At 44.3% G+C, this 27,511-nt stretch overlaps 1 protein-coding gene across 3 annotated transcripts; it reads left to right on the top strand.

The window, feature by feature from the left end:
* Nucleotides 1–26,541, top strand: TMLHE (trimethyllysine hydroxylase, epsilon). Of its 3 annotated transcripts, XM_063313510.1 has the most exons (9): nucleotides 6,557–6,797; nucleotides 10,166–10,289; nucleotides 13,450–13,598; nucleotides 15,684–15,860; nucleotides 18,009–18,288; nucleotides 20,686–20,805; nucleotides 23,194–23,430; nucleotides 23,796–23,934; nucleotides 25,423–26,541. In XM_063313510.1, the coding sequence occupies exons 3-9, from the start codon at nucleotides 13,451–13,453 to the stop codon at nucleotides 25,552–25,554; spliced, it is 1,233 nt and encodes a 410-aa protein (XP_063169580.1). In that variant the 5' UTR covers nucleotides 6,557–6,797; nucleotides 10,166–10,289; nucleotide 13,450; the 3' UTR covers nucleotides 25,555–26,541. The 3 variants fall into 3 exon arrangements, with proteins under 3 accessions (XP_063169581.1, XP_063169580.1, XP_063169579.1); XM_063313511.1 differs by lacking the exons at nucleotides 6,557–6,797; nucleotides 10,166–10,289 and adding an exon at nucleotides 1–96; XM_063313509.1 differs by lacking the exon at nucleotides 6,557–6,797 and having other exon boundaries at nucleotides 9,904–10,289.
* The last annotated feature ends 970 nt before the right edge of the window (nucleotides 26,542–27,511 follow it).

The raw sequence follows: 27,511 nt of genomic DNA, 5'->3' as shown, positions 1-27,511 counted from the left end.
CCCTGTGGCTCTATGGTAGCCGCTGTGGTTCTCCTCCCGGAGGGGCGGGGCGGAGCGGGGCAGGTCTCCCGGCTGCGCCCCTGAGAGCTTGGCGAGGTAGGCGCGCGCGTCGGTTGCTGCAGGAATGGACTAGGAAAGAAGAAATAGGGAAGATTGGGGAGGGGGTTCGAGACCTTTAGGGGTTTCTGGAGGGGTCTCATACTGGATTTCACTGAGGGGGAACCCCGGAAGCTAAAGAGAGAGTATTTCTGAACACGTCCAGAGTGCGTTTGCTCCGCGTAGAGTCTTGGTGATGGAATCGGCATAAAAGCATTTGAGACAAATACATGAACTGGTTCTCCAAAGACTTCCTGGAGACTATAACTCCTTTTCTTTTCTTTTCTTTTCTTTTCTTTTCTTTTCTTTTCTTTTCTTTTCTCCTGTCTTCTCCCTCCTTATTCAGTAATAAGTCCCCCTCTTTTCCGGGGCTTGCTCCTATGTCGCTCGACCCAGGATTGCAGGCTTCAGTTCCTGACTCCCCTTGTTGAGGCATCCCGTAATAGTCTGCCGCTGTTAAGTCCGAGCTGTATTCGGGCTGGGAGTGTTGGCTTGGGGAAAACATCCCTTTCGCAAGTCTTGGGGGTTTTTGCTCCATCCTGCCAGGTCATTGTCGGGACTGACCTGGGTGAAGATGCATCCTGTCTCTGAGGAAGCTGCTTTAAGCTGCTTCATGTCACGTTATTTCGGTATGAAGGGGGAGCAGTCGGCTGTGTTCCAAATAGTTTGGACCTCAGCTCCCATCAGCCTCAGCCAGCAGCTAAGCCACAGACATCTGGATCCCACTTCTGCAAAGTCTGGCACAGAATTGGGTGCTTTCCTCTCTCACCAGCTGCCTGATCTTTACACTTTTCAAGTTGGAATGCCATCTGAGGATGAGCTGGATCATTACCTCTGATTCTGCACTGCCAGCACGTACTTTCTGCCAAGAATGTGGACAGAAAAGGGATGGCTGGCTTTCTGCAGACAAACCTTCCCTCATCCACCACTGAGTGTACCAAAGCTTCCTCAAACTGATGCCTTCCTGTCATATTTGGTTACCAGCCGGTTTGTGGGCCCCTTGGCCCTGCTGGGTCAGAACTATGGGAGATATTGTAATCCTGCATATTTTAAGGATCCTAGATCTGGGCTGCAAATAAATAGAGGCTGGTTAGATGGCAGGAAAGAGTTCAGAGTTCTCTGCATCCCTTTGGTGCCATCTAGTGGTTGTCGGCATTCATGCAGCTTGGATCTGGTACCACTAGCACAGTGTTTCTCAACTTTGGCAACTGTAAGATGTGTGGACTTCAACTCCCAGAATTCCCCAGCCAGCATGGCTGGCTGGGGAATTCTGGGAGTTGAAGTCCACACATCTTAAAGTTGCCGAGGTTGAGAGACTCTGCACTAGCCTATCTTGAAGGGTATCGGATTGAAAGGGATGCGGTTTTCAAGACTTCCGGTGTTCTATGCTCCCTGCCCGTGGATCAGGAAGATCACCTTACCACATAGCCTGGGTGGGAAGGGGCCACATGGCCTCTGCTGGGAGGTGATGCTGTTGGGTCACTTTTCCTGCTTGTTTGCATTCCTGCATGGGACAGAATGGAGCAGGAACTGGGATGAAAATATCTCTGTTTTTATATAGATAGAGAGGCAGCAAAAAGGAAATGTAGACCTCCTGCTGTGTTGTGATGGAAATGTTCCTGAGTGAGCTCAGTGTTGTTTCTTCAGCCTTCTATGACCAGGTGCCCTCTGGTGTGCTGGGATTTCAGTTGCCATAATTACATACCTGTAATTTAACGAATTTAACTTAACGATCACAATTGGGACCAGAATTTCAGTTGCTAAGCGAAGTGGTCGTTAAGCAAATCCAACCTGATTTTATGACCTTTTTTGTAGTGCTTGTCAAGCAAATCACTGCAGGCGTTAAGTGAACCACATGACCCTGGGATACTGCAAAGGTCATAAATGCAAACCAGTTGCTAAGCATTCAAATCATGATCATGGGACCATGGGGACGCTCAGATGGTCATAAGTGTGAGAACAGGTTGTAAGTAGGCTTTTTCAGCACCGTCGTAAGTTTGAACTGTCACTAAATGAATGGTTGTTAAGTGAGGACTGCATGTACTAGTCAAATCTATGTACGTGGTTGCTAGGAGTTGAAAATGACTTGATGGCTTATAATCAATCAATTATTAGTCAGTGTGATCTTTGCTGATGGGACATTTTAGACATTTGATGAAACTAGAGGTAAACAGGTGAGTTTATTCTTCATTTATTTGTTAGACTTACCTCCTGCCTTTCCTCCAGCCAAGAGATAGCATATTTAGCACTCCCTCCTTCATTTTTTCCCCACAACAACAACCCTGCAAAGTAGGTTGGGCTGAGGGTGAATGATTGGTCCAAAGGCACCCAGGGAGCTTCCACAGTTGTAGGTGGACTTGAACTTGGCTCTTGCCTCTTGTAATCTTAATCGAGGCTGGATTGTTACTTGACTGGGATTGAAGTGTTGTTTGCTTCCATCCATGAACTGCAGAGCTAAAGTAGAGATTTTTGGCATTTTGAGACACAGCCAGCCAGCCAGCCAGATACACAAACACACACACACGCATACAGAGCGTCTGGGAGTAATGGAATGCTTATCTCTAAAAATCCTATTTATAAAGGACATGTTCATCAGAGCTATGCAGAGATATGTATTGCAATGCCCAGAAATCATAAAGGTGGGTGATTGATGTCCTTCTTACCTGCACTTTCACTGTCCAACTTAATGTGTGTTGCTTTTTCCACAACATACTGGAATGTCGGTGGTTTACCAGTATTGGGGATTCAGTGTAGATCCATTGCAGTAGATTAAGGATTAGGAGAGGCAAGTAGTTTGTAACCTGGTACCCTCGAAATGTCTTAGAGTACAACTTCCATAAGCCCCACCTAGCACATCTAATGGGTGTTACTTATGGGAGTCCTTGCTTCAAACCCTAGATTGTTTTTGAACCTGAGTTGGTCGGCCATTCCCCGCTTTCTCCTAAGAGGACACTTTAATGGGAGTCATTGAGGTTTGAGATCTTCGTTGGGCAAAGTTGTGCAAAGGAATCTTTTACATCACTGCTGAATTGCCCTCTGTTTGTTTTCCTGAATCCCTGGGAATTACTCTCCTCCTCTGACACCTCTTTTTGCAATCTGAGCAAGATCTGACTTTTCCCAACTGAGTTTTGTTCTGATGAATCATTTTCAAATGTTCAGGGACTTGGATGAAAAGATGGGTAGAAGGTTAAGTAACCTAATATCTGAATTTCTTTCCATTCTTGCAGCCTGGATAAACATTGTATGTGTGTGATGCTTATTTTAGTATCTGGGAAGGTATCCCAGTGCATGCTTTTGGCAAAAAAGGAACTGAATGTTCCTTATTGTTCAGAGTAGTCTTGTATTTAAGCAATTGCTTTAGTTATCATTTGTGGCAAAGGACTGCACATGGGTGAAAAAACAAGTTGATGGAGGAATGACTCTGTTTATGATGCTGTTTTAAAGCCCATTTGTCATTAAAAGTATTCCCACAGTAAGATAATCAAACCATGCAAAATTACAAAATAGGGTCATAATAATCGTTCTAATTTGTACATTCCACCTTTTCTCCAGAGCTCAGGGTGACTCACATGACCGTCTTCTTTCATTTTCTCCCTGTCACAACAATCTTGTGAGGTAGGCTGGGCTGAGAGGAAGTGACAGGCTCAAAATCACCTAGTAAGCTTCCAAATTGGAGATGTATTAAAATGCCCACATTAAAAGACTAAGCGAGAGACAGTTTTACATAGTGGTTAAAGGCACTGGGCTAGAAACTAGGTTGTTAGTTCTAGTCCTGCCTTGGGCACAAAGCCAGCTGGTTGACCTAGGGCCAGTCACTCTCTGAGCCCTAGGAAGGAGGCAATGGCAAACCACTTCTGAAAAACCTTGCCAAGAAAACTGCAAGGAGTCGCCAGGAGTCAAGACTGACTTGAAGGCAAAATTAAAATCAAATAAAATAATAAAAAATAGCGTAAGTTTGGTCTTGTGTGAACAGATCAGGCCATAGGTGATGCTCCAAGTTAAGAAGACTTGGCTCCAGCCCAACCTGGATAGCAAGGAGATTCTATAATTGAGTCAGCTGTATTGAGACCATCCTCAGATAGCTGGGTAAATGCTTTCCTCTTCAGTGTGAATTGCTAGGCAGATACATAAGGCAGAAAAGGATCCATCTGATGCCAGAATCCCAAGCATTACAGAGCTTTACATTCAGGCCTAGCACCTTGAACCTGCTTTGGTAGGAGCCTGGCTTTTCTTTCAAACCACCCTGAAAACAGTCTCAGTCTCCTTTGCGCTAGCTGCAACTTCAAAGGCAGCCTTTACTCTGTCACTACTCTAGATTGAGCTGCCTGGAGGGGGAAACCCTGTCCTTCCCAAGCATGAATAAGTCACAGATTTCTGGAGGACAGGGGAACTTTTGATGGCCTTATTTGCCACACTGGTGCATTCACAGCTTTCCTTTGTTTTGTCTTTGGAATTCCCTTTTTGATTCTTCTGGTTTAATAAGAGAAAGGACATTGGGTACATTAAAGATGTGCCCAGATTTGGTTTTCTTCCTTCTGTTGCTGGTGCATTAGTTGTTAGAGCCAACTAAAAAACTAGTCTGAATCCTATCAAACCCCGAATGGCCATCTGCATTGCTGTGAATCATTCCAGACTTTCTGGCTTATTTCAATCTGATTTTATCTCTATCCCATGGGTGACTTTCTGTCCAGTGGGCACTGGTGCCCCTTTCCCAATCTCTCAGCTCCGGCTTGCTGAAACTAGTGGAGTATTCTACTATGGAAGCTTTTTTTCAAACCTGGGGCCCTTGTGGGTGATATATTGAGGTGGCATTTCTCAGAGAATCCGCTGTGCTAGCTGGGAATCCTAGCAGTAGAAATCCCGGTTTTACCTGGACAATTCCTTGACTTGACTTGACTTGACTTGACTGCCTGGAGAGCTCCAGGTTGAGAAGAAGGCTGGGCAACAGAGAACCTGGGAAGTGGCTGATGGGTCTTCTACCTACAGTGAGGTATTGCTGTTCCCATTCTGTAATCCTGTTCCTTTTCCTGGGTGTTAGAAAATAAAAGCCAGTTGGCTGAATTTTTACAAGGGTGTGGTTTGTTCTGCCTGAGCACAGAGAATGCTGCAGGCTGAATGAGCAGACCAAAGGTTTTCAGAGGAGCTTTAAAGGAGGAGCTGAGTTAATGGACCAATTAATCTAATTTCCAATTAGAGGACCTGGGATGACTGAGGAAGATGGCTCCAAGGGTAACAGAAGAATCAGTCGGGACGGTTATAAACCTCTTACAAAAATCTGTTGCAAAGTTAGCGCAATCTCTTGTTTTCCTTTGAATCATCCAAGGGTGCATCCTGGAAGTCGTATTTGTAACTAGGAATCCTGCTGCTGTTTCTGCTGCTGTTGTTTTATACTTGCCTTCCAGAGGAGGGTCTGGAATGATGTACCAAAAAAAAAAAAGCAATAAACACAACCAACCATCTGGCAAGGCGATAAAAACAATAAGAATGGAGCTTTGAATACAACATTCATTTTAAAAGATCATCTGAAAAGCAATTGGGTTCGAGAGAAGATGATCCCCTGCAACTCTGATGAAACAGCCTGGCTTCATTTCTCCTTTTAAACCAGACAGAGGAGCATTTGCACAGTGCTGTGTGTTATAAATAGGCTAGTCCTGGGGAGAGCAGAATTTAGGCTTACAGAATCTAGCTTTTTTGCTTTAATTAGTACTCTGGGATCTAACAAGGAGGAAGGAATGTTCTCCATGAATTCAGCAATGAAGAGACTTCCAGGCAGAGGAACCTTTCATTTTATTTCATACAGTCCCATAAGTCATTCATGACGTTTGAGGGAGTTAGAATATTTTTCAAGCCTACGTGTCGGTCTGTCTGTCTGTCTCTCTCTCTCTCTGCGCCCAAAACAAACAGCTGCTCTTCCAGACGGTTGGAAGTCAATGTGGCTTTTCTTTCTCATGGGAAGGCAGACAATTTTTCTCCCCCTTCCCCTCCTTTTAAAACAACAACAGCTCAAAAGCCAGCCTGCAGCTGAAGCACCAGTGAGCTGCCTTGACCCATGTGCAGGGTTGGGGAAGGGCTTCACCAGGATCCGAAGAGATGCTTTCTCATGGTGGCCGGCCAGCAGTCCACACAGACTCCAAATTGATTGCATTTTTGCTCTTTTCCAAATTCTACCCTTTCATGGACAGCCAGTCCTGCTGGAGCATGGCACCTCCCTGCTATTAACTCTCCGGAAGAAGTTGCTGAAGATTTTTGATGGTTCTTCTCCTCACCTTCTCTCATTGGGCTCTTGAGCGGAATACAGACGAGGGTGCCTCTTCTGAGTTGCTCCCTCGGGCCTGGCTAGCAAAGGCTCCTGACGCCTCAAAGTGGTAGAACTCCTCTGCAGGTGCCTGCCTGCCTGCCTGCCTGCCTGCCATCCACCAGATCCTAGAGGTAATCTTATTTCAGTTTCTCCAGAGATAGGATAACATGCCCAGCCTCTCTGTAAAAATACGCAGAGTTAAGAAAACAGAACTTTCAGACTTGGATTTTTGAAACAAAATCCAAGTCAGGGAAGTGACGCCAGCTCAAGCCGCTCTTTTATTCAGCTGTTTGTAAGAAGCAGGAGAGCGATATGGCACCCTGCTGGTCTTAAAAATCTTGCAGTCTTGTCCTATGTCCTCCTTCCCTCTGCTAGAGACCCCCTGAAGAAATGAAAATATCAGGTAAGCTTGCAAATGTATGTATGTATGTATGTATGTATGGTGGTATGTGTTTTCCTCACTCTCAGGTCCTCTGCCAGAGGCCTGGGAGTTTGGGGGTCCTGCGCAGGACCTTAGCTGTTCCTAGCACTGCACTCCTCTGGACAGAAACAGTTCCCCCCTTTTTTTTTATCTCACTCAGCCCTAAAACTTATCTCATAGTAAAAGATGTTAGCAGATTGCTAGGAAAGCCTTTGGCCCAGGAGAGATCAGAAAAGTCACACACCAGGCATTTCTATAAAAAAATATATATATTTATAGAAAGCAAACACATTTACAGGCTCTCAGCGAGAGCTGCTTAACTCTCTACATGCCTACACAGAAGGGAAACTGAAACTAAAACAAGTCCAGGCAAGTTCTTCTCCCAGGTGCAAAAAATTAACATCCAAAAAGAGGACAATTAAATTCAACCTCTTCACCCGCCAAAATGATTAGTTACCATAGTAACCTCAATCTGTAGTAGAAAACATATTAACAAAAGACAATGCTTTCATGCTTTCCTTATGAGACTGAGACTTATAGGAGTGTTTACACAGACACACACACACAAATTCCCTTCTCACCCCTATGGGTGGTATGTGTCCTCCTCAGCCTCGGGTCCCCTACCAGAGGCCTGGGAGTTTGAGGGTTCTGTGCAGGATCTTGGCTGTTCGTAGCACTGCATCTTCTGGGCAGAGAGCTCTGAGGTTGTTCCTGGGATCTGTTGGAACTACTGTCCCAGCTTAGGAGTCACATACCTGAGTGCTCCTACCACCACTTGGCCTTCAATTTCCACATCCTCTCCAGTTCCTCCTCCTATCCTGTCTATCCTCTCCTCACTATCCTATCTTGTATCCTACAGTATCTTGTCTATCCTATCTTATCTTGTTACAAGACTATATATATGTGTGTGTGTATGTGTGTGTGTGTGTATATATATATATATATATATACACACACACACATACATACATACACATACACACACATACATACACATACATACACATGCATACATACATACATACACAGCAATAATAAGAACTAATACAAACTAAAACAGAACAGAGAAAATGAAAAAGAGAGATATAACAGAAAAAGCTAAAAATGCAATAAGAAAAAAAGTAGAGGACAGTAGAAAAGGGAAAGAGAAAGGTATAAAGAAAGATATAAAGATATTAAAAAGTGGCTTCCAATATTCTTATAACAGCAGTTATAAGTACAATTATAAGTATAAGCAGTTATAAGTACAAACAGCAGTTATAAGTACAATTATATTTCAACCTCTTTCTCTCTTAAGGTTCCATTGTGACTCTCTTCTTTCCATAATCTCTCCTGTCTAATCATCAAAACCATAAATCACAAGTGCATTTTTTTCATTTTTACACAAAAAGTCCATAAGGGGCTTCCGGTCACCAATAAATGTGGATATTGTCCTTTCTCGAATCAAAGAAGCCATCTTGTCCATCTTGGCAAGTTCAGTCAATTTCATCAACTGTTCCTCCATGGCGGGTCGAGCCGAATCTTTCCATCCTGGGTGAGCTTTCAGTTCTGTTCTTGTAACAGCGAGAGGAAGAAGGAAGGGCGGGAAAGTAGGTCCGGTATGATGGGACAGCTAGAAAGGAGAGAGGAATAGTGGGTTAGAAGAAGCACACAAGTTGGGGAGGAGGAACAGGAAGGAAGGGGTGCAGGAACTCTCAAAAGTTCAGCACCCTGTTCTAATAAAAATGGAAACACCATGTCCGATTCATGTTCCTCTTTGGTGCCTTGAAAGTTCTGAATTCATGGGAGAGCTGAGGAAGCCGAGCGTGCAGAAGGCAGAGGGGTCTTCCAGCTGTGAGTTGTGCTTGGTGTCAGTTTCTGGCAGACAAAGATAGTGGGACGAAGAAGGATGATGGCCATATGTTGGGAAGGAGATAAGAACTTTTTACTGGGGGCTTTTGTCAAGTAAGGAATCACTCAGTAGGTTTGTCTGAGCAACCTTGGGTTAATATCTCTGGGAACTGCCACAGTCTGAAGTGCTGGTAGATTCTTGGAAAGACCTTTGAACAAACACCTCCAGTCATTTTTTTCTAAGTTGATTTCCTCAAGAACCAGGCACTATAAACTAATCCTAAAGGATATCAGATTTCCTTATTTCTGCTTTCTTTCTGCCCTGTTGGTCTGTGAAATGTTCAGATTGGTCTTTCATCCTCATTATCACTCCTTTTATTACTCTTGTTATCCTTAATAACGCTTCGTTACCTTGCCTTTCTGGCCCTAGGACACCCAAAGGTAAAGGTAAAGGTTTCCCTTGACGTAAAGTCCAGTCGAGTCCGACTCTAGGGGGCGGTGCTCATCTCCGTTTCTAAGCCTTGGAGCCGGCGTTGTCCGTAAGGACCCGTCCGTGGTCATGTGGCCAGCATGACGACACGGAACGCCGTTACCTTCCCACCGAAGCGGTACCTATTGATCTACTCACATTGGCATGTTTTCGAACTGCTTGGTGTGCAGGAGCTGGGACTAGCAAAATAACACATATAACACAAACAGTAAATCCTAGAAACACTAAGACTTATTATGGGCAATGTTTCTTTCCTTTTTCCTTTGCAAATAGTTTGGAAGCAAGGGCATTAGGATAACTTCTTAACAAGAACGTGTTAATAAAGAAATTGGGACAGGCAAGTTAAATACATGGAGATTAAAAAAGGTAAGTGTTTGGAGATTAAGTCATAAGGAAAAGGTTGGTGGTGTGTAACCAAAAGTCTTATAATTTGAAGATCTTTGATGGGCTGCCAGACAGATGATGGAGCAAATGTGTTTTGGGTTGCTCCAGAGGGTTCTCAACCAGGGTTTCTCGACCAGGGTTCCGTGGCACCCTCAGGTTCCCCAAGAGGTCACTACGGGTTCCCTGGGAGATCACAATTTCTTTAAAAAAATTATTTCAAATTCGGGCAACTTCACATTAAAGAGGTAAGTTTCATTCTTCATTTTTAGTTTAAGAACACTGTTAATGCATATATTATATGCCTACCCATGAAACGAATATAATAATAATTTTGCAACTTCTGGCCTGTATTGGAGCCTGAATGTGCAGGGGTTCCCCCAGGCCTGGAAAATACATCAAGGGTTCCTCCAGAGTCAAAAATTTGAGAAAGGCTGGTGTAACCTGAACCAACAAGTTTAAATTTCAACAAAAAAGGGTTTTACTAAAGATTAGAAAGAATTGCTGCCAGGATGATCCAAATTCTTTTGTTTGGGAGTTTTAAAAGAAATGCTGGACGAGGGCGATTATGGCAGCCAATTTCCTGTATCAGGGAGGAATTGGATTAAATGATCCAATTTAGGGTTATGTCCAACTCTGGCTTTTTTAGGATTTTTGAAGGATTTAACCTCTGAAATATTACAGAACTTCTCAAAAGAACCAAATACCAAAGCAGAATCTCTGCAATAAAAAGCAAGTGATTGAAAATTACCTCCTCAGGGCCAGCCAGCTGGGTTTTTGTAATATATGTGTGCCCTGGCACAACCTAATCTGGTCTAATAAAAGTCATTCCTGATTTGTGCTTCCTGTTCTTTGAGAGTAGCCTAACAGCTGCCATCTGGCAGTCATTCGTTAGCCTTTGAGTGACTCAAAAGGTCAGCTAAAGTGGTGGAGAACAGTTCTCGTGGTTCATGTATTCATAATATACTGAAATGGCATTGCTGTTAGTGTAGCGGCTCTCCAGATCTTCAGGTTTCCTTTTCCTGCCAGAACGTCCCAGAGATCGAACTCAGGACCTTCTGCTTGGAAAGCCAACTTAAAGAGCAATGTCTGTTCTTCCAGATCTTTGTCTCTTTGTATGTATAGCATGAAAACCGATGACTTCAAAGCCATAGGCATGTGTATGCGTCTGTGAGTGTGTTCGTGTGTGTGAGTAGTATACACTTAATGCTTGAGACGGCCTATCTGATGTCATTTTTAAACATCTCTTTGGCTCATTTATTTAAAGGGCCATGTCTGGGCTTCAACTGGCCATGTCTGGGCTTCAACTCCCAGAATCCTGGGAGGTGAAGGCCACCCATCTTAAAAGTTGCCAAGTTTGAAAAACACCGGTTTAGACAATGGGGTATAAATGTCAATTTCTTATCTCTTGGATGTTGATGTAGTTCTTTACGGAGCAGGATTTCAAGCCTGAACTTCCCCACCCCACCCCATGTCAGTAACCATTCCCAGCACTGCATGAATAGGTGTTGAAATCTGGGCTCTGCCTTTAGAGATGTGTTTCAGGAGAGCTGCCACTGAGTAAATGTGGAGCAGGTGGACGAAAGGTATCATCTGCATCTGGGTTCTAAGCAGAGCCATAGATGGACTGTAGCTCTGGCTCTCAATCTCTTATTATTCCCCCCCCACCCCAGGAGCAGATTTTAAGGCAGCAGGGTGGCTTTTCAGAAAACGTTTTTATCATAGAATCAGAGAGTTAGACAGAATCTTAGAGGTCATGAAGTCCGACCCCCATTCAGTGCAGGATCGACTACAGCATCTCTGACAGACGACCATCCAGCCTCTGTTGGACAACCTCTGGTGGAGGAGACCTTATCCCATCATGTGGCAGCCTGTTCCACTGGCTGACAGCTTGTACAGTCAAGAAGGTCCTCCTGGCATTTAGCCTGAACCTCATTCCTTGCAATCTGATCCCACTGGTTCTCATCCTGTCCTTTAGGTCAAGAGAGAATGACCAATCGCTGATTAAAATGATTTCTTGGCAGCTTGGATGATGTTTTGTAAACTGGCCTCTGTTTGGTGCCTCTGGGATTAAGGAATCCCCGCTGTTTTGTGACCGGGATTTCTGGGCATCTGAGTTAAGGATTGTTGTGCAAGCACCTAATTCGGAGCCAAGCCAGCATGTTTAAAAATAAATATCAAAGGCAGGGATGTAGGGGAAAAGTGTTTAGGTCTGAGCTTTTGTATAGCATCCATTTATCCTAAGTGTATGAACTGGGATGTGTTTCTATGCTATTTCTATCTTTCATAGAATTTTGCAATGCAGTTTGCCTCTCAAAATGTGCACCAAAATGCCTGTATTAAGATTACACATGCAAAGATATGAAAGTCGAAAAATAGGACTGCTAGAAAAATGCTATTTCTTTCCTTTTGATTTTGGCATTCTCCCTTCCTCTAACCCTTGATTGTTTTGTGGTTTTGTTTCTCTTGTTCTGTGTAAGATGGCCTCAAACCTTGGATCTCCAGATAAAGATTCTGGAGCCCATGTCTCATAACTTCCACCTACTAAAGAAACCACTGGAGATCACAGGAGTCATAGCCACACCTAGGTATTCCTCACTGGAACCTAGAAGATACAGGTTTGAGGTGCAGCTCTGCTCTGGGCTCCTTGAGCAAAAGTGGGGAAATTGTGCTCATCTGTCATAATTTCCATAATGTGGGAATGGTCAGTCATCTGATATATGGGGCTATTTTTGAAGATGTGCCCTGTAAAGATCAGGAAGCAAATTTTAGATTTAAAATGCTCGATTGCAATACGTATCGGGCAATTCTAGCTAGGAAATAGCATTTTTCATTTAAAATTCCCAAGGGGTCTGTGTTCGCTTTGTAAATCTTTGTTGGGTATGAGTTAATTACCCCAAAATAGTTTATTGGTGCTTAATTGCATCACATGCGCATACATACACACTCCTCTGACTTTTGGTTCATGATTCAAGCCATAAACACAAGGCAGGGGTACAAAACAGGGGGGTTTATGCAGAGAGTCTTAGATGTACTTCTTGGCATCTCCAGTTTGAAGAATCATGGAGCAGATAATGGGAAGGATTTCTGCAGGTCAAAAGCCTGGAAAAATGCTGCTAATATAGTGGGTGATATGAAGCACATGGGCAAATGGCCTGGCCCAGGTCTAAACTAAACTAAAGCAGTTTTCTGAGCTTGTTTATCTATCAGCTTGTTTATCTATCATCTATTCTGCCTATACTTCCTCCATCTCCTTTGAGAACATTTCTTGAGCAGCCAGTTTCAGTGACACCGTATCTCCCAGCCAAACACACCTGCGCTGGTGTGCTCTACCCATGGCTCCTGGAGAAACACCACCAGAAGGATGAATGGAAGCTGGTTTTCAGCTGCAGAAGCCAGCATCTGATTGTCCTGCTCTGCTCTCCCCAAGATACCCTCAATACCTGGTGCTCCAACACAGTCAACAAGATCTGTGGTCACCAAGACAATGGCATGAGTTGTATTTGGATTTAGCAAGTGTCAGTGGTAACAAGGCATGTTGGCCATCTCCCAGTTCTGAAGTTTGCCCTCAAGGTGATTACTGCTAAATCCTGTGCTGGAAGACTGTCTCTTGCAGCTTGGCCTGAGTCTGGAACAGTAATCCACACTGCAGATGTGCTCCCTGATGTTCTTTGGAGCTTTGAGGAAGTTGGGGTGCTTCAAAGATGCTCCCTCTTTAATTCAGGGGCTCCACTGGTTTCCTGGAGCCCTGTCTCATTAGCTTGGCATGGCTACAGAATTGGGTGGCAAATTGCAATGTTTGGGTATAAAGACCTGCACTCTGCTACGCCATTGACCCTCATGGGCTAAGCTGAGATTGCAGGGTAGCTTTGCATTTTTAGTTAATTCTAGAAATCACTGTTGCTTCTTTCTTTCCGGGTCTCCCTTTCCCAGGATGTGGGGCTGTCAACTGAGGCACTTGTTCTGCAGCTTCCACCACCAGCTGAAGAAAGGTCTCCGGATTCTTCCAGCTTCGACCCACTGGCATCACACCATCCCCGCCTCACCAAACTGTGCTTGGCAGTTAAAAGATGGTCACCTAGGTAAGAACTGGACATTGAAGGCAAGAGGCTCCAAAAGACTGGGAGAGATGGGTATAGGTAGGAGTACATCTATACATCATGGGGGGTGGGAATGTTCCTGCTCTGGATGCCAGCCACCTGGTCATGCCCTTTTCCAAAGTGATGCATTCCATTCCTTCTAGCCTTCTTCTGCCCATCCTTGAACATTATGAAGCATTCCATGGCCATGGTCCATCCTCATGGTACATTCGAACATCACCATGCAGGGAGGGAAGGCAGGCAGGCAGGCAGGCTGCAAATTTGAGATCACCTTCTCTCCAAAGTTTCTCATTATGTGTCTAGCATGTGAATGGTGCCACCTTGGCTTTATAAATATCCAGACTTGTGTTAGAGCTACGCACTAGATGCTTAAGCAGCTTGCTTGGTAGGCAGGCAGAGGGGAAGTTTATAAGAACACAAGAAGTTAGGCTGAGTCACAGCATATACAGAGCAACTGAGTCCAGTGTTTTTCTTTCAGCGTTTCTCCGTCAAATACTGTAGCGTCTTCCTATCAAAGTCAGGATTAGACCAGCATCCTGTCTGTTACTCAGCAGGCAAAAACATTTTTATTTCATCAGGCTTTTTGTTGCCCAAGCAAGTTTTTATTGCTGAGTCAGTGGACTGCTGGCAATTATTTATTTTTAACATGTCTTGAATGGTGTTTTTTAATTGCTTTTAACAGGGTTTTTTTAATGCCTTCAAGTCAGTCTCGACTCCTGGCAACTGCCTGGACTTGTCCCTGCAGTTTTCTTGGCAAGATTTTTCAGAAGTGGTTTGCCATTGCCTCCTTCCTAGGGCTGAGAGGGAGTGACTGGCCCAAGGTCACCCAGCCGGCTTTCATGCCTAAGGCAGGACTCATGGTCTTCCGGTTGCTAGTCCAGCTTTGACCACTTTTTCAAACTGGCTCTCTAATGGTGATTTTAGTTGCTTTTTAATGTTCTTGTCAGCTCTCTTGAGTGAAACATTACCAAGGGTGAGCGCAGTTTGCCAACTATATACAAAATGGGGCAGTTTGTTTCCAGAACATTCCATTATTTTCCCAGAAAAAGCCAACCTGAGTGTTCCAGGCAGGATTCATACATTTCAGGAAGTATATCTGCTGATAATGAGACTTGTATTCCCAAACAAGTTGCACTGGTGGTAAAATATGCCCATAGTTTAAGGCAGGGTTTCTCAAGCAGGGTTCCGTGGCACCCTAGGGTTCCGCGAGAGGTCTGTAGGGGTTCCCTGGGGGATCATGATTTCATCTTTGGGCAACTTCACATTAAAGAGGCAAGTTTCATTCTTTATTTTTAGTTTAACAACACTGTTAATGCATATATACAGACCTTACCATCTTAAAAAAATTCTTTATGTTTGGCAAAATCTATTCTTACTGATTCTACTTCTGCCTTCTGAGGAAACAGGAAACATGTTGGCCTTCATGTTTCACATGACAGCTGTTCTGACACCTTTTAGCAAAACTGGGAACCAAATGTTTAGGAAGTACCTGAGTTGCTGAAATGCGTGGTTTCTTTTGGCTTCCTTGTGAACTAAATTTTCTACATATTTCCTCTCTAGATTAAGCAATACATTGGTGAAAAATGATTTCTTGCAAGTCCTATTTGCTTACAACAACCCTTTAAACCAGGGTTTCTCAACCAGGGTTCCGTGGAACCCTCGGGTTCCAAAAGAGGTAACTAGGGATTCCCTGGGAGATCATGATTTATTTAAAAAAATGTTTCAAAGCCGGGCAACATCACATTAAAGAGGCGAGTTCCATACTTTATTTTTAGTCTCAGAACACTGCTAGTGCATATATACAGGCCTACCCATGAAACGAATATCATAATTTTGCAACTTCTGGCCTATATTTGAGCCTGAATGTGCAGGGGTTCCCCCAGGCCTGGAAAATATTTCAAGGATTCCTCCAGGGTCAAAAAGTTGAGAAAGGCTGGTTTAAGGGGAAGCAGAGAGCCTTAATTATGTTACTCATTTTGACCAAGGGAAGGATGTTGGGAGATGGGCAGTGATAAATTTGATTAATAAATAAAATAAATAAATAAAATAAAAATGTTCTTTTCCTAGAGCTGAAATACCTGGACACGCTCATGCGCTTCGATTACATCTGGCTTCGTGACCACTGCCGCTCGCCATCTTGCTACAACTCCAAGACCAACCAACGCAGTCTGGACACGGCCAGTGTGGATCTCACAATCAAGCCCCAGGCTGTGCGAGTCAATGAGACTACTCTCTTCCTCACCTGTGAGTTTCTGCTTTTTTGTGTCTCCAGAGGCAGAGAGGGAGATGGTTCTTCTTTCTGAAATTGGGATGGGAAAGTTTGTCTCTGAGCTCCTGGAAGTGAGCTCCACCATCATGTTTTTGGAGTGAAAAAATGCAAGGGCTGTAGATACAGAAATGTGGTAGCCTCAGCTACCATCACATCCTCTTGTCTTTTCTTAGGTTCCATCTTATTTCAGTGTTCTTCAAGTGACACACATTGTTGTCCATCTACCCCCTTTTTCCTTCACAGCAATCTTGCAAGTTAAGGTAGTAGTGATCTACCCAAATCTGTCTAGGTTGCTGTGTCATCAGCAACGTCCTCTGTGAATCACAGTTCTCAACCAACATACCACCTTGTATCAAGAGATCTTCCCATCAAAATATTCAATAACCCCAAATTTGCCCTTTCCAAGGTCCCAAATGTAGTTAAAGCAGAATTGCAGAAACACCAAGCAGGGACAGATTTTGTTGATCCTAGGGAACCAATTAAGATTGACTTTCTGGACTTTGTGGCAACCTCTAGAAGACGTAAAAAGTGAACATGGAAAAACTTAAGCAAGAACGTATCTTGGCAAGATCTCCCATCCTTGGAACACCATTAGCAAAAGTCCTGTACATGCAATTCAACAGTTGCTTTTTCCAGGCTGGTGCCCATACAGAGTTCTGGAGATTGTAATTCCAGTATACCTGGAGTTCTCCACCTTGGGAGAAAGTTGGAAGAGTGGCTTTTCTGTTGCTCTTGACAAACGGGGCAATGCCTGCCCAAAATGTCACTGGTGAATCTGAGCTTCTCTCTTGACTAAGCATTGTTTTGAAAAGAACCCCTTTGGAACTCAAAGGGTTTGCAAGAGTCAAGTGGCCTCTGCCTGCAAACTGTCACATAGTACCTCAGGTTCACCCTGGGCTATGTGTGTGTGTGTGTGTGTTTAACAAAAGTAAAGCTGTTGGGACATTCAGATCTGCTTGGAGTTCTGGTTCAGGATGAAAGTGAAGAAAACAAATACTCTAGCTGGTGAATAATTTAGAGAAGGAATTCTTTTTTCTGTTCTCATAGGTTCTTTTCTTCCTTCTTTGGTCATTCAGTTGACACTGAAGTCAATAGTTTGTTTAGGGCCACACACAACTCATAAAGCGGATCTTTTGCAGTCTCCTGGCTGGATGGGGCCAAGTATTTTAGCTGTTTTGGAGGGTCCTGGAGAAGTTCAGGGGACAGATTGCACCCAGCAAACCCCCATTCCCCACCTAAAGAGTTGAGACCTCACCCTACCCATTTCTGAAGGCCATTCATGACAAAGCTTAGTACAGAAATTGCCTGTTCCTAGTTCCACAGTACTTTTCCTGATTGTTTTTTTTCCTTGCATAACAGAGATAAATATCTGTGACATTCCAGATGTTGTTGAACTACAATTCCCAGTATCCTTAGGAAGCATGATCATTGTTAAGGGATGCTGGATGCTGTAGGTCATCAATATCTGGAGAGCCACAGGTTATCTACCAATTTAATGTTGACTTGCCAGATACACTGTCCCATTTCAGACTGAAGCCCTACTGAAGTACTGTTACAGTCAGGAAGATGGAATAGCCTCCTAAAGAGGTCCACCTGGTTCTATCCATGCTGGCCATATGGCAAGCAGTGCAAACTTGGTTATTTCAGAGAGCCTTGGTGGAAAACCCTGTAACATTGGTTGGTTTCTGGCAGGAAAGCTATGTTGTTGTTTTTTGGGGTGGTGGTCTTTAATAAGGTTACATCTTTTAACTGATTAATCTGGTCCTGTCTAAGCTGACATTTTCCAGGTGTGTTGAAATATCAATTTCAAGAATTCTTAGCTAGCATAGTCAACCAACCTGGGGACTAGTTGCCTTGAACTGATTTATTGTACACCACTAACAAATATGTACCCTTGGAAATAACCAAAAGAAACAACCAACAGAATCTTTGGCTGGGTTCACACCTTGTGCTAATCCATAGTTTGTCTTAACCATAGTTTTTTAATAAGCCCAAAGTGTTTGTTACACATGTGCTAACCAAGTTTACAAAAAGCAAAACCAAACATCTTGAGAACTTAGTGGTGCAACACCCACGTTTTGAAGAACGGTCCCATAATCTTGTCTGTCTCCTGTCACCATCAGGGCCAGATGGCCACGTGACCAAGTATGGTCTAGAGTGGCTGCTGAGAAACAGCTACGAGGGACAGAAGCAGAAAGTCATGCAGCCACGTGTCCTTTGGAATGCCCAGATTTACCAGGAAGCTCAAGTGCCTTCCGTGGACTACAGGAGTTTCTTGGAAACCAACGAGGGGCTGAAAGAATTCCTGCAGAATTTCCTGCTGTATGGGATTGCTTTTGTAGAAAACGTTCCCCCAACCAAAGAAGACACTGAGATCTTAGCAGAGAGGATCAGCTTGATCAGGTAACTACGGACCATTTGGGAAGGCCTTGCCCTTTGCCTTGCTGGCTGTCACAGGTTCGTTTGATACCCAAGGGATTGTTTATTCAGACTCACCCAGGACGTTCCCCACAAAGACACTGCACACAAGACCTTTGGTTCTCCCCTTTTATATTTGGGGGGGTACTTTACTTGTAACCAACTATTGGTAATATAAAAATGCTTTGCCTATCTAAGTGACCAACTAATACATTCTATGATTTCCTAAATCTATATGTCTATTACTACAACTACTCTAAGCAGTGCTTATTCCTAACTAATACATTACATCACTAAACTATGACTGTTTCTTTAATACCCCATTGCTACAACTACTAAACTCTACTGCAATAGCTACTACACACTACCACTTCTACTACAGTTCTGCTCCTGAATACAATATTCCTTCCAGAGGACAGAATCTCCTGTTCTTTCTCTCTTGCATTTCAGTACACCTTTTGTTTTTTCCCTTTCTGCCTCTTACCTCCTCCTCCTCTCCCATACCCACCCACCCAGCGGTTCCAAACACAGGGCTTTTTAACAGCAGCCCTGCCGTCCTTACGCTGAGGGACGTAGGAGTAACAAAGGGAGGAAAGCAATCCCAGGGGCTTGCAATATGGGCATGACCTGTCCTGCCACACTGGCTCATACAAGGTTAGACAATTGCCTGGGTTAACTGACAGCTGCTCTCCAAGGTCTCAAGTAGAGAGAAGGTACTTCCCTATCAGCTGTTATTTGAGCTTTTTAATGGAGGTATTAGATACTGAACCTGGGACCATATGCACGTCAAGCACATCAGGCTGTGAGTTAGTCCCCCAATATTATATCTGTCCCTATCAATTGCTTCTGGATTCTCTTTCTCCATTACAGCCATGCTCTCTCCTCTGCTTAAAAAAAAAATGCCAGATTTCGTTTTTCTTAAGATACAAAGGTGCAACCATTTTCCATTTGCAGGCTGTTAATGTGCAGATCCAGCAAAAATCCTGTTTCTCTGAAAGACCATAAAAGAGCTTGAACAAAAAAATAAAAAAGGAGGAGCAGGATCTTTTGGCTGGGTGGGAACATTTTAGTGTTTGGGGCAAGCAATATTTCCTGTTTTGATAAAGCAGATTGAGAGGGCAGCCTTGGTCCTGGGAGATCTGAAGATCAAAACAGTTCTTCCCACCCCCAAGGAAAGGGCAAGGAAACACATCTCACATCTAATTAAAATTAAATTGCCAGGCTGACCTTGAGCTGACCTGGAGCCTTAAGAAGAAGGGACTTGCAATGGTTCCCTGCTTCTTTTCCTTTTCCCCTCCTTCTCTGCCCAGATTGCAAAAGCTTAGCCTAAATCAGTTCAGATCAGCCTGGGATATCCGGTTACTTCCAATGTTCATCACGCTGGCATCGGATACAAATGTTTGCGTCTCCAAGTGCACAGCGGTTTTCTTGTCAGATTTGTCTCCATCTATCCCAGCTTCAGTACATTTCATTCTATTTCTGTGAGACGTACAGCTTACGCCCGATTTTTTTTCAAAGATCACCACTTGCATTTGGGTGAAAGATGACACAGATTGACATAAAACTTACATGGGGTGGGCTAGTTAAAAAAAATCATTTAAAGAGCAGTAGATTAGATCTTTGCAGAATAGGGGAAACAACAACCAGGTGTCTCAACCTACTTTCCCAGTCCTATTTATCAAGGAGCAGTTTTAAGGTCAGGTGTTGCATTATGGATGTGTAACTTGCTATAAGCCAGGGGTTCTCAACCAGGGTTCTGTGGAACCCCAGGGTTCTGTGAGAGGTCGCTAGGGGTTCCCTGGGAGATCACAATTTATTTCAAAAATTATTTCAAATTCAGGCAACTTCACACTAAAGAGGTAAGTTTCATTCTTTATTTTTAGTTTAGGGACACCGTGAATGCATATATACAGACCTACCAATGAAATGAATATAATCATTTTTTAACTTCTGGCCTATATTTGAGCCTGAATGTGCAGGGGTTCCCCGAGGCCTGAAAAATATTTCAAGGGTTCCTCCAGGGTCAAAAGGTTGAGAAAGGCTGCTATAAGCCATTCAGAGTAGTGACATGAAGCACTGATCATTAATAAATAAAATTAAAGATATTCAGCTGGCTTATCTGTAATTCTGTTGGTGCAACTCCACCTTAAGGATTTAAACACAGCTGGAATAATTCCTGCCCAACCAAGCAAAAGCTTCAGGTTTCCAGAAGTTACTGGGAATTATGAACTAGAATAGTGTCACTTGCTTGTCCACATGGACAATTCTGATTTTATCCAGATCTACATTTGTAGGAACAGTTGATGTCAACTCAGGTGTTGGTTCTCTCTCTCTCTCTCTTTCTCTTTCTGTTTTTCACTTTCTTTTTTTCTCCTCTTCTAGGGAAACAATTTATGGCAGGATGTGGTATTTCACCTCTGACTTTTCCCGGGGGGACACAGCTTACACCAAACTGGCTTTGGACCGTCATACAGATACCACCTACTTCCAGGAACCTTGTGGGTATGGGCCAATTGTCAAAAAGACAGCACACCATAAAGAATACTATTGTAATGAGTGGTATGAGCCATTCTGACACTGCTCCTCAGCTGTCTCTTCTAACCTCAGAAAGTCTCTGATGAGTTGGCACTGGAGGTGTTGAGATAGTTCAACCTCAGAATGTTTTGCACATCTCAGACTGAATCACACGGGTACAATTTATTTTGTTCAATACATATGGAAGGGGAGACCACATCTAGTTATATGATAAAATAATGTTACAGGATTAACCTTTGTAGGGAGCAGGGAAGATGGCCTTGATGGAGATGAGCGAGATCCATTATCAAAGCAATGAGGGGAAAAACGTTTCTTAAGCCTAAAACAGGCAGAAAATATGCAGAAGATGCTCAGGCAGACACCTCCCTAATTCACATGAGTATAAGAAGGAGAGGAGGTACAGTACAATCACACTTGCAAGATTGTTGTCAGCCCCACCAGGTAGACCAGTCCAAGGATCAACTCCACAGGAAGGCTAAGACTACTTTTATTGAGAGTGTCTACAATAACACGATCTTGCAAGTCTCATTGTTTTAGAATGACATCAGTAAGATAAGACACAGCCCTGCCCTTGTTACCTACGACAGCAGTTTTATGTTTTTCTTACAATATTATATACATTTCAGCGTTGGACATCATTCTAAGGCAGCTGCACTAGAGAATGGAATCGAAGGCCTTCGGCTTAGATGAATTCCAGTTGACTTGAGCTCAGCTCTAACAGCACTTTGTAATGCTTTTGTATCCTTCCATTGGGCAAGGTTTAAGGGAGGACGAATGTGATGTAAAGAAGAACCCAAAGTTTAACATATCACTGGTGAAAAGAAAGCAAACTGAAAAGGCCATGGTTTGCTTCCTGACATTCAAAATATTAAGATATGCAGCATATTATGGGGGCAAGCAGGCTGAAGCTCAACCCTAGCAAGAATGAGCACTGTAGATTTTAGGAGCACCTGAGTTCAGAGAATTTTTATCTTTGGTTCTGGGTGCAGTTGTAGAACCCCAGACAGACCTGATATTTTGGGTTCCTCCTGGACTCACTGTTCCTGCTTGAGGAGCAGATGGCAGCTACTGCACCTTCTCTATCACTGCTGCCCATCTGATAAGATCTAGCAGGGTGGGCATGCTCCAAGTTCCCTCATTTAAGCAGTATCATCTGGTGGGACTCAGGAGGTACACCGCCTCTGTCACTTTGCTTGCCCCATGGAACAGCATTTCCTCTCCCTCCCTCCAAAGATTTGGATGGTCCCAATCCTACCTGCCTTTCAGAAGGCTTTTAGGGCCTGATCTTTCCTCCCAGTCTTGGGTCATGAGCTTTTATGCCCGTCTCGATTATTTTGGGATTGAGGGGCTGGGGAAGGGTGTCAATGAAGTTGCCTCAGGGGCAGTTTTATTATTTTTTCATGTGTTTTGGTTGTGATGGGCTGTTTCTAAATTGTATATACCTCCTTGAGCTGCATGTTGATTGGCCAGCTAAATAACTTGATTTAATACATTAATAAATAGTCTGCATGAAAAACAAGCTCAAACAGAAAGCAAAGATGGCTCCGAAATACATCACCCAGTCCCCATAATGAACAGTCCAGGATGCTGGATGTTGCAGCAATGGTGAAGTTGGATAGGAACAGGGAGGGTCAGGTTCAAGTCCACTCCCAGCCATGGAATTTTACTGGGTGACTTTAGGCCAGTCACCACTCTACTTGTAGGGTTTTTAATGGGAGAAAAATAGAGGAGGGAGTTATATGTACAGGAAGTCCTCACTTAACAAACATTCATTTAGCAACAGTTCTGACTTACGACAGTGCTGGAAAAACTGACTTGCAATTGTTCCTCGCACTTAAGACCGTGGCAGCCTCCCCACAGTCACATGATCACAATTCAGGCATTTGGCAACTGGTTCACATATACAACTGTTGCAGCGTCCCATGGTCAGGGGATCGCCATTTTTGACCTTCCCAGCCAGCTTCTAGCAAGCAAAATCAATGGGAAACCATGTGGTTCACTCAATGACCATGTGATTTGCTTAACGCCTGCTGCAAAAATGGTCATAAAATTGGGTCAGATTTGCTTAATGACTGCATAGTGACTGAAATGGTCCCAATTATGGTCGTTAAGCAAGGACTACCTGTACCATCTTGAGCTTCTGGATGAAAGGCAGGATGAAATCTAAAAATAGTCACAAAAACCTCTGGGAGGGCTGCAGTTTCCCCTGCTGAGCAGAGAGGTCATCAGCCTAATGTTTCAGAGCTGCTGTTCTGGAATAATAAAAAAGGCTCTTGTGAGCAACTTAGGCCCTTCTGGTTTCTACCCCTTCACCTTGGCCTCCATGCCTACAGCTGACTGAGTGCTTCCTCTCAGCATCCAGGTGTTCCACTGCCTCCGGCACGAAGGGACAGGGGGCCGGACTCTGCTGGTGGATGGTTTCTACGCGGCCGAACAGGTGCTCCAGCGAGCCCCAGATGACTTTGAGCTTCTCACGAAGGTGCCACTGAAGCACGAATACATTGAGACCATGGGAGGCTGCCACAATCACATGATTGGGGTCGGGCCTGTCTTGAATATCTATCCCTGGAACAAGGAGCTCTACCTGATCAGGTGAGCGGGGTGGCCTTCTGCTAAGGCTTGGCTTCCTACGGACATCTCCCGTTAAGCCGTAACGTGATCTGTTTGCTCCTGGCCCAGCCTATGATGTGAATCCAGCTCCTGTAGTTCGTTAGCCATGGCTTATGGATTGCTACCTATGAACCCAGCCAGCAGCGGCTTATTCCACAACCCGGCTTATTCCACAACCCGTATTAAAGCCCATGGGGGGCTAACTGTGATGTATAAAGCCAGCTTGATTGTGGTTGGCCAGTGATGACTGAAGTTACTTCTGCATAGGGGTTCAGCAATGGGTAGTCCTAACTGGTAGGGACCCTTCCAGCCAAATGCATTTGACTAGCCTTCCATTCCTTCTTCAGGTACAATAATTACGACCGAGCTGTCATTAACACTGTGCCTTATGACACTGTGCACCGGTGGTACATGGCACACCGCACACTCACCACGGAGCTGAGGAGGCCCGAGAACGAGCTCTGGGTCAAGCTGAAACCAGGCAAAGTAAGTTAGAAGGTGGCTTGTGGGAGAGGCCGGCTAAGGCAGGAGGCGTGATAATGTCAGGCAGTGGAATGCTGCCCGGATAAATCTCTCGCTGTTCCAATCCAACTTCATCCTACCCCTCTACAGGAGGGCCAAGTTCTTCTCCTCTTACTCATCCTTGAGAAGAAAAGCGGATACACAGAATGCTTCCAAGCCTTTATTGTGGGATATCTGTTTGTTTCCTTTCGTACTGCCTTTTGCAGTAAAATGTTCCATTCCCATTCACTGCCACTTCAGCAGGCAGCAATTTGTTCAGTTCCTACTACAGAATCCAGGATCCATCCAGAGGATCACAGGCAGAAATGCTCGGAAATTAGATAGCTCTGAGAAGCCCTGCTCCTTCCTTTCAGGCCAGGGGTGCATAACTGAAGACCTCTGGGTCCATGCCTTAAAACTTCGGGGGTGGACCCCACAGCCTCAGCAGAAGTGACTGCCAAACGGCAGAGTTCAACATGATTGAAGACGAAAAACCTTAAGAGTGCAGGCAGATATCACGTTAAGCATGTGGGTGTCTGTGTAACGTTTTTGAACACGTATATAAAAAGTTCAGTTGTCAGCCCATTTACTTTTAGGGGCCTGGTTCACAAAGGATACTCAGAGACCAAAACTCTAGGTTCTTAATTGCTATGGTAATACTGGACTGCATAAACCATTGGGCTGTGTAAAGCAACTTCACTACACTAGTTCCCTTCTCATTCATAAAAGCAGAGGTGCAAAAAGTGCAGCCTGGTGGCCTCAAACAACCTGCCACCATCTCTTTTGCACCACTCCCCATGCATGGGTGTGCCCAAATGTTTGCATGTTGCATCTTTCAGGGGAGCAAGGAGCAGAACGGGTGTATTAAGCCTTGTGTGTGCTTCAAATACCCATTTGGGCCCTTAAAACTCCTGACATCCCCCCCCCAAAAAAACTAGGTTCCGAACCTGCTTACTTTTGGAGTTCAGCCCTCAAGGCACCACGTGCCCCTGAGTTGGTGAAAGGTGCACACTCCTGCTTAAGAATACATGGCAGGCTGCTAAAATCCTTCCCGGATTCTGACAACAAAACCAGAACTTGAAAGTGTATTACAGGTAATCCTCGCTTAATGACTATTCATTTAGCAATGGTTTGAACTTACGACAGCACTGGGAAAAGCGACTTGCAACCAGTCCTTGCACTTATGACCATTGCAGAATCCCACGGTCACGTGATTGCCGTTTTCTACCTTCCCAGCCAGCTTCTGGCAAGCAAATCAATGGAAAACCTTGTGATTCACTTAACAACCACATGGTTTGCTTAATGGCCACAGTGATTCACTTAACAACCTCCACAAAATGGTCATAAAATTGGGTCAGATTTGCTTAACGACCACATTGCTTAGTGACTGAAATTCCGGTCCCAATTGTGGTCGTTAAGCGAGGATTACCTGTATATTGTAGGCTACTTCACTACTTTTCATTCCGTCTGTAGGCCCTGTTTGTGGACAACTGGCGAGTGCTGCATGGCCGAGAGTCTTTCACAGGATACCGTCAGCTCTGCGGTTGCTACCTCACAAGAGATGATGTGCTAAACACTGCCCGTTTCCTTGGACTTCAAGCCTAGCATCGCTGGGGCTTCTGATGGTTGGGAACTGCTGATTCAGGAATGGGGAGAAAAAAGTGAATACCTCACAGAGTTGGCCTCCTGTCACAGGAGAGAGGAGAGGTCCTCCCAGAATCACTTGATGGTCAAACAAATAGTAAACTCTGCTGCCTTTTCTTCACTCTCCCCATTCTAGGCTCCCTGCTTGGCTCCCCTTGGTTTCCAAAGCCCAGCCAATTGGCTCAACTTGGGTCAAATGGGATTGGGAGCCATGTAGAGACCTGCTGTGACTCTAAAGGTGCTACATGTTGCACCTTTTGCTATTGAAAGCAGTACCGTCCTCTTTTAGACCTCCCGTGTACAAAAATGTCAAGGATTTACTGGACGTACGCACGTTCCTGGAAATCAGTAGAGTCTCAAAGAAAGTTGATCCAATTAATCTGCAAGACATGTTTGTTGTTGTTCCAGCCTTCTGAGTCTTCCAAAGTTCACAGGTACCCAATGTTTGAAGGTTAAGCCTCTTCAGGCTTCTTCTCTTTGCTGCCTGCTGGCGATGTCAAACTTGCCATGTGATGGGAAAGTTGCTTCAGAAAGCTTTAGAGCAGGAGCAGGGAAGAAAACACACAGATCTGGGGAGAGAAGACACTAAAGTCCTGATTCCCCAGCCCTGTAAAAAATAATAATGTTACTAATAACGATAATGATAACTCGACAACCACAGCACTGCAGTTCTTTTCAGTTTCCCCTGTTGTACACTCTTGATTTTGATAATGACTTCAACCTTCTCCAGATATGCCTTGCTGCCCTTTCTGGGTTGGGCAGAAGCACAGTCCCCGTGGGGGTTTTTCAGCCTGTAGTTTCGTTGCTTTTTTTTCTTTTCTGCTCTTTCCTTTGAAGGACCACTCTTTATTGACAACAAGAGGCTGGACTTCTCAAGACTTGGAAGCTGGAAGCTGCCAAACCTTGCTCCAGACTAAAGCTCAAACGACTGAGGACAGGGAGAGAGAGAGAGAGAGAGAGAGAGAGAAGGCATCTGATTATTCCTCTTAGCCAATTAAGTAAGAAATAATTGCATGTTTCACTGACTCCCCTTCTCAGTAGCACTGTTCCTTTCAGGCCTTACAGAAGGAAAGCAAGTGGGGTCTTTCTGCTGAAACTGAGATGCTTAGCTCAAAGATCTGAGTGGAGGCAATACTCCCACTATCTGCTCTTATCACCATACCCTTAGGAAAGAGCTCCTTGACTAGGAACTAGGAGTTCTAGAGTGTCGCTCTTTCTAGGGCTGGGCGATGAACATTGGTTGCACCCCTGCCATCACCAGAGATTCCTGTTCCTCCGGTGCCTCTTGAGCAAGATCCAACAAGGATGTCCAGAACTACCATAGGAAGCAAAGATTTGATGCTCTGTTGAAGAGCACCACCTACAGGGAGCAGCCAAAGCCACCTTTTCTGGCCTCAAGCCAAATAGAAATATCTTGCCTTCATTTTGCACTGGACTCGGGGCAACATGCTCATTATTAATAACGAAGGATGAAACCCTTCATCAGAACTCGGGATGCAAATTCTGGGGTTGGGTTCGCCTGCCTGGGCCAAAGTTCAGAACTAATCTGGGCACGCATTTAGGAGTGGGAAAGGATGTTTTAACCGCAAGCAAAAAGAGGATCCACTGTGAAAAATGGAAGAAATCTTCTTGATAACTGTTATTGCCAAGCTCAGCCAGCCTTGGCTGAACTCATTGGCTCTTGCTGGGACACTTCTGCTAACCAAGGAGAAGCAACTATCCTTCCTAGGTCCAGAGTTGAGCATTCGATCCCTTTCAGGTAAACAAGACTTTTTTTCCCCTACTAGAATGATATTGAACGTGCAAAGCTGCCAAGAAGGAAACGCTAGAAAAGGACCCTGTTCTTTTATACATCAAGAATTGGCTGCCATGTTCGCTGGTCAGTTTTTTTAATGTTTGTGGCGTTTCCCCTCTTGAA

The sequence above is a fragment of the Candoia aspera genome, chromosome 12 (genome assembly GCF_035149785.1).
Source record: "Candoia aspera isolate rCanAsp1 chromosome 12, rCanAsp1.hap2, whole genome shotgun sequence".
NCBI classification, from domain to species: domain Eukaryota; kingdom Metazoa; phylum Chordata; class Lepidosauria; order Squamata; family Boidae; genus Candoia; species Candoia aspera.
The sequence above is the reverse complement of the archived record's forward strand: the minus strand, read 5'-3'. Positions and strand labels throughout refer to the sequence as shown.

Bases quoted from the DNA above. Each gene is read 5' to 3' on its own strand.
- TMLHE (XM_063313511.1), top strand. From the start codon at position 13,451: ATGTGGGGCTGTCAACTGAGGCACTTGTTCTGCAGCTTCCACCACCAG. The intron at 13,599-15,683 runs GTAAGAACTGGA...TTCTTTTCCTAG, and splicing joins GTTAAAAGATGGTCACCTAG to AGCTGAAATACCTGGACACG. The intron at 23,935-25,422 runs GTAAGTTAGAAG...TTCCGTCTGTAG, and splicing joins TCAAGCTGAAACCAGGCAAA to GCCCTGTTTGTGGACAACTG.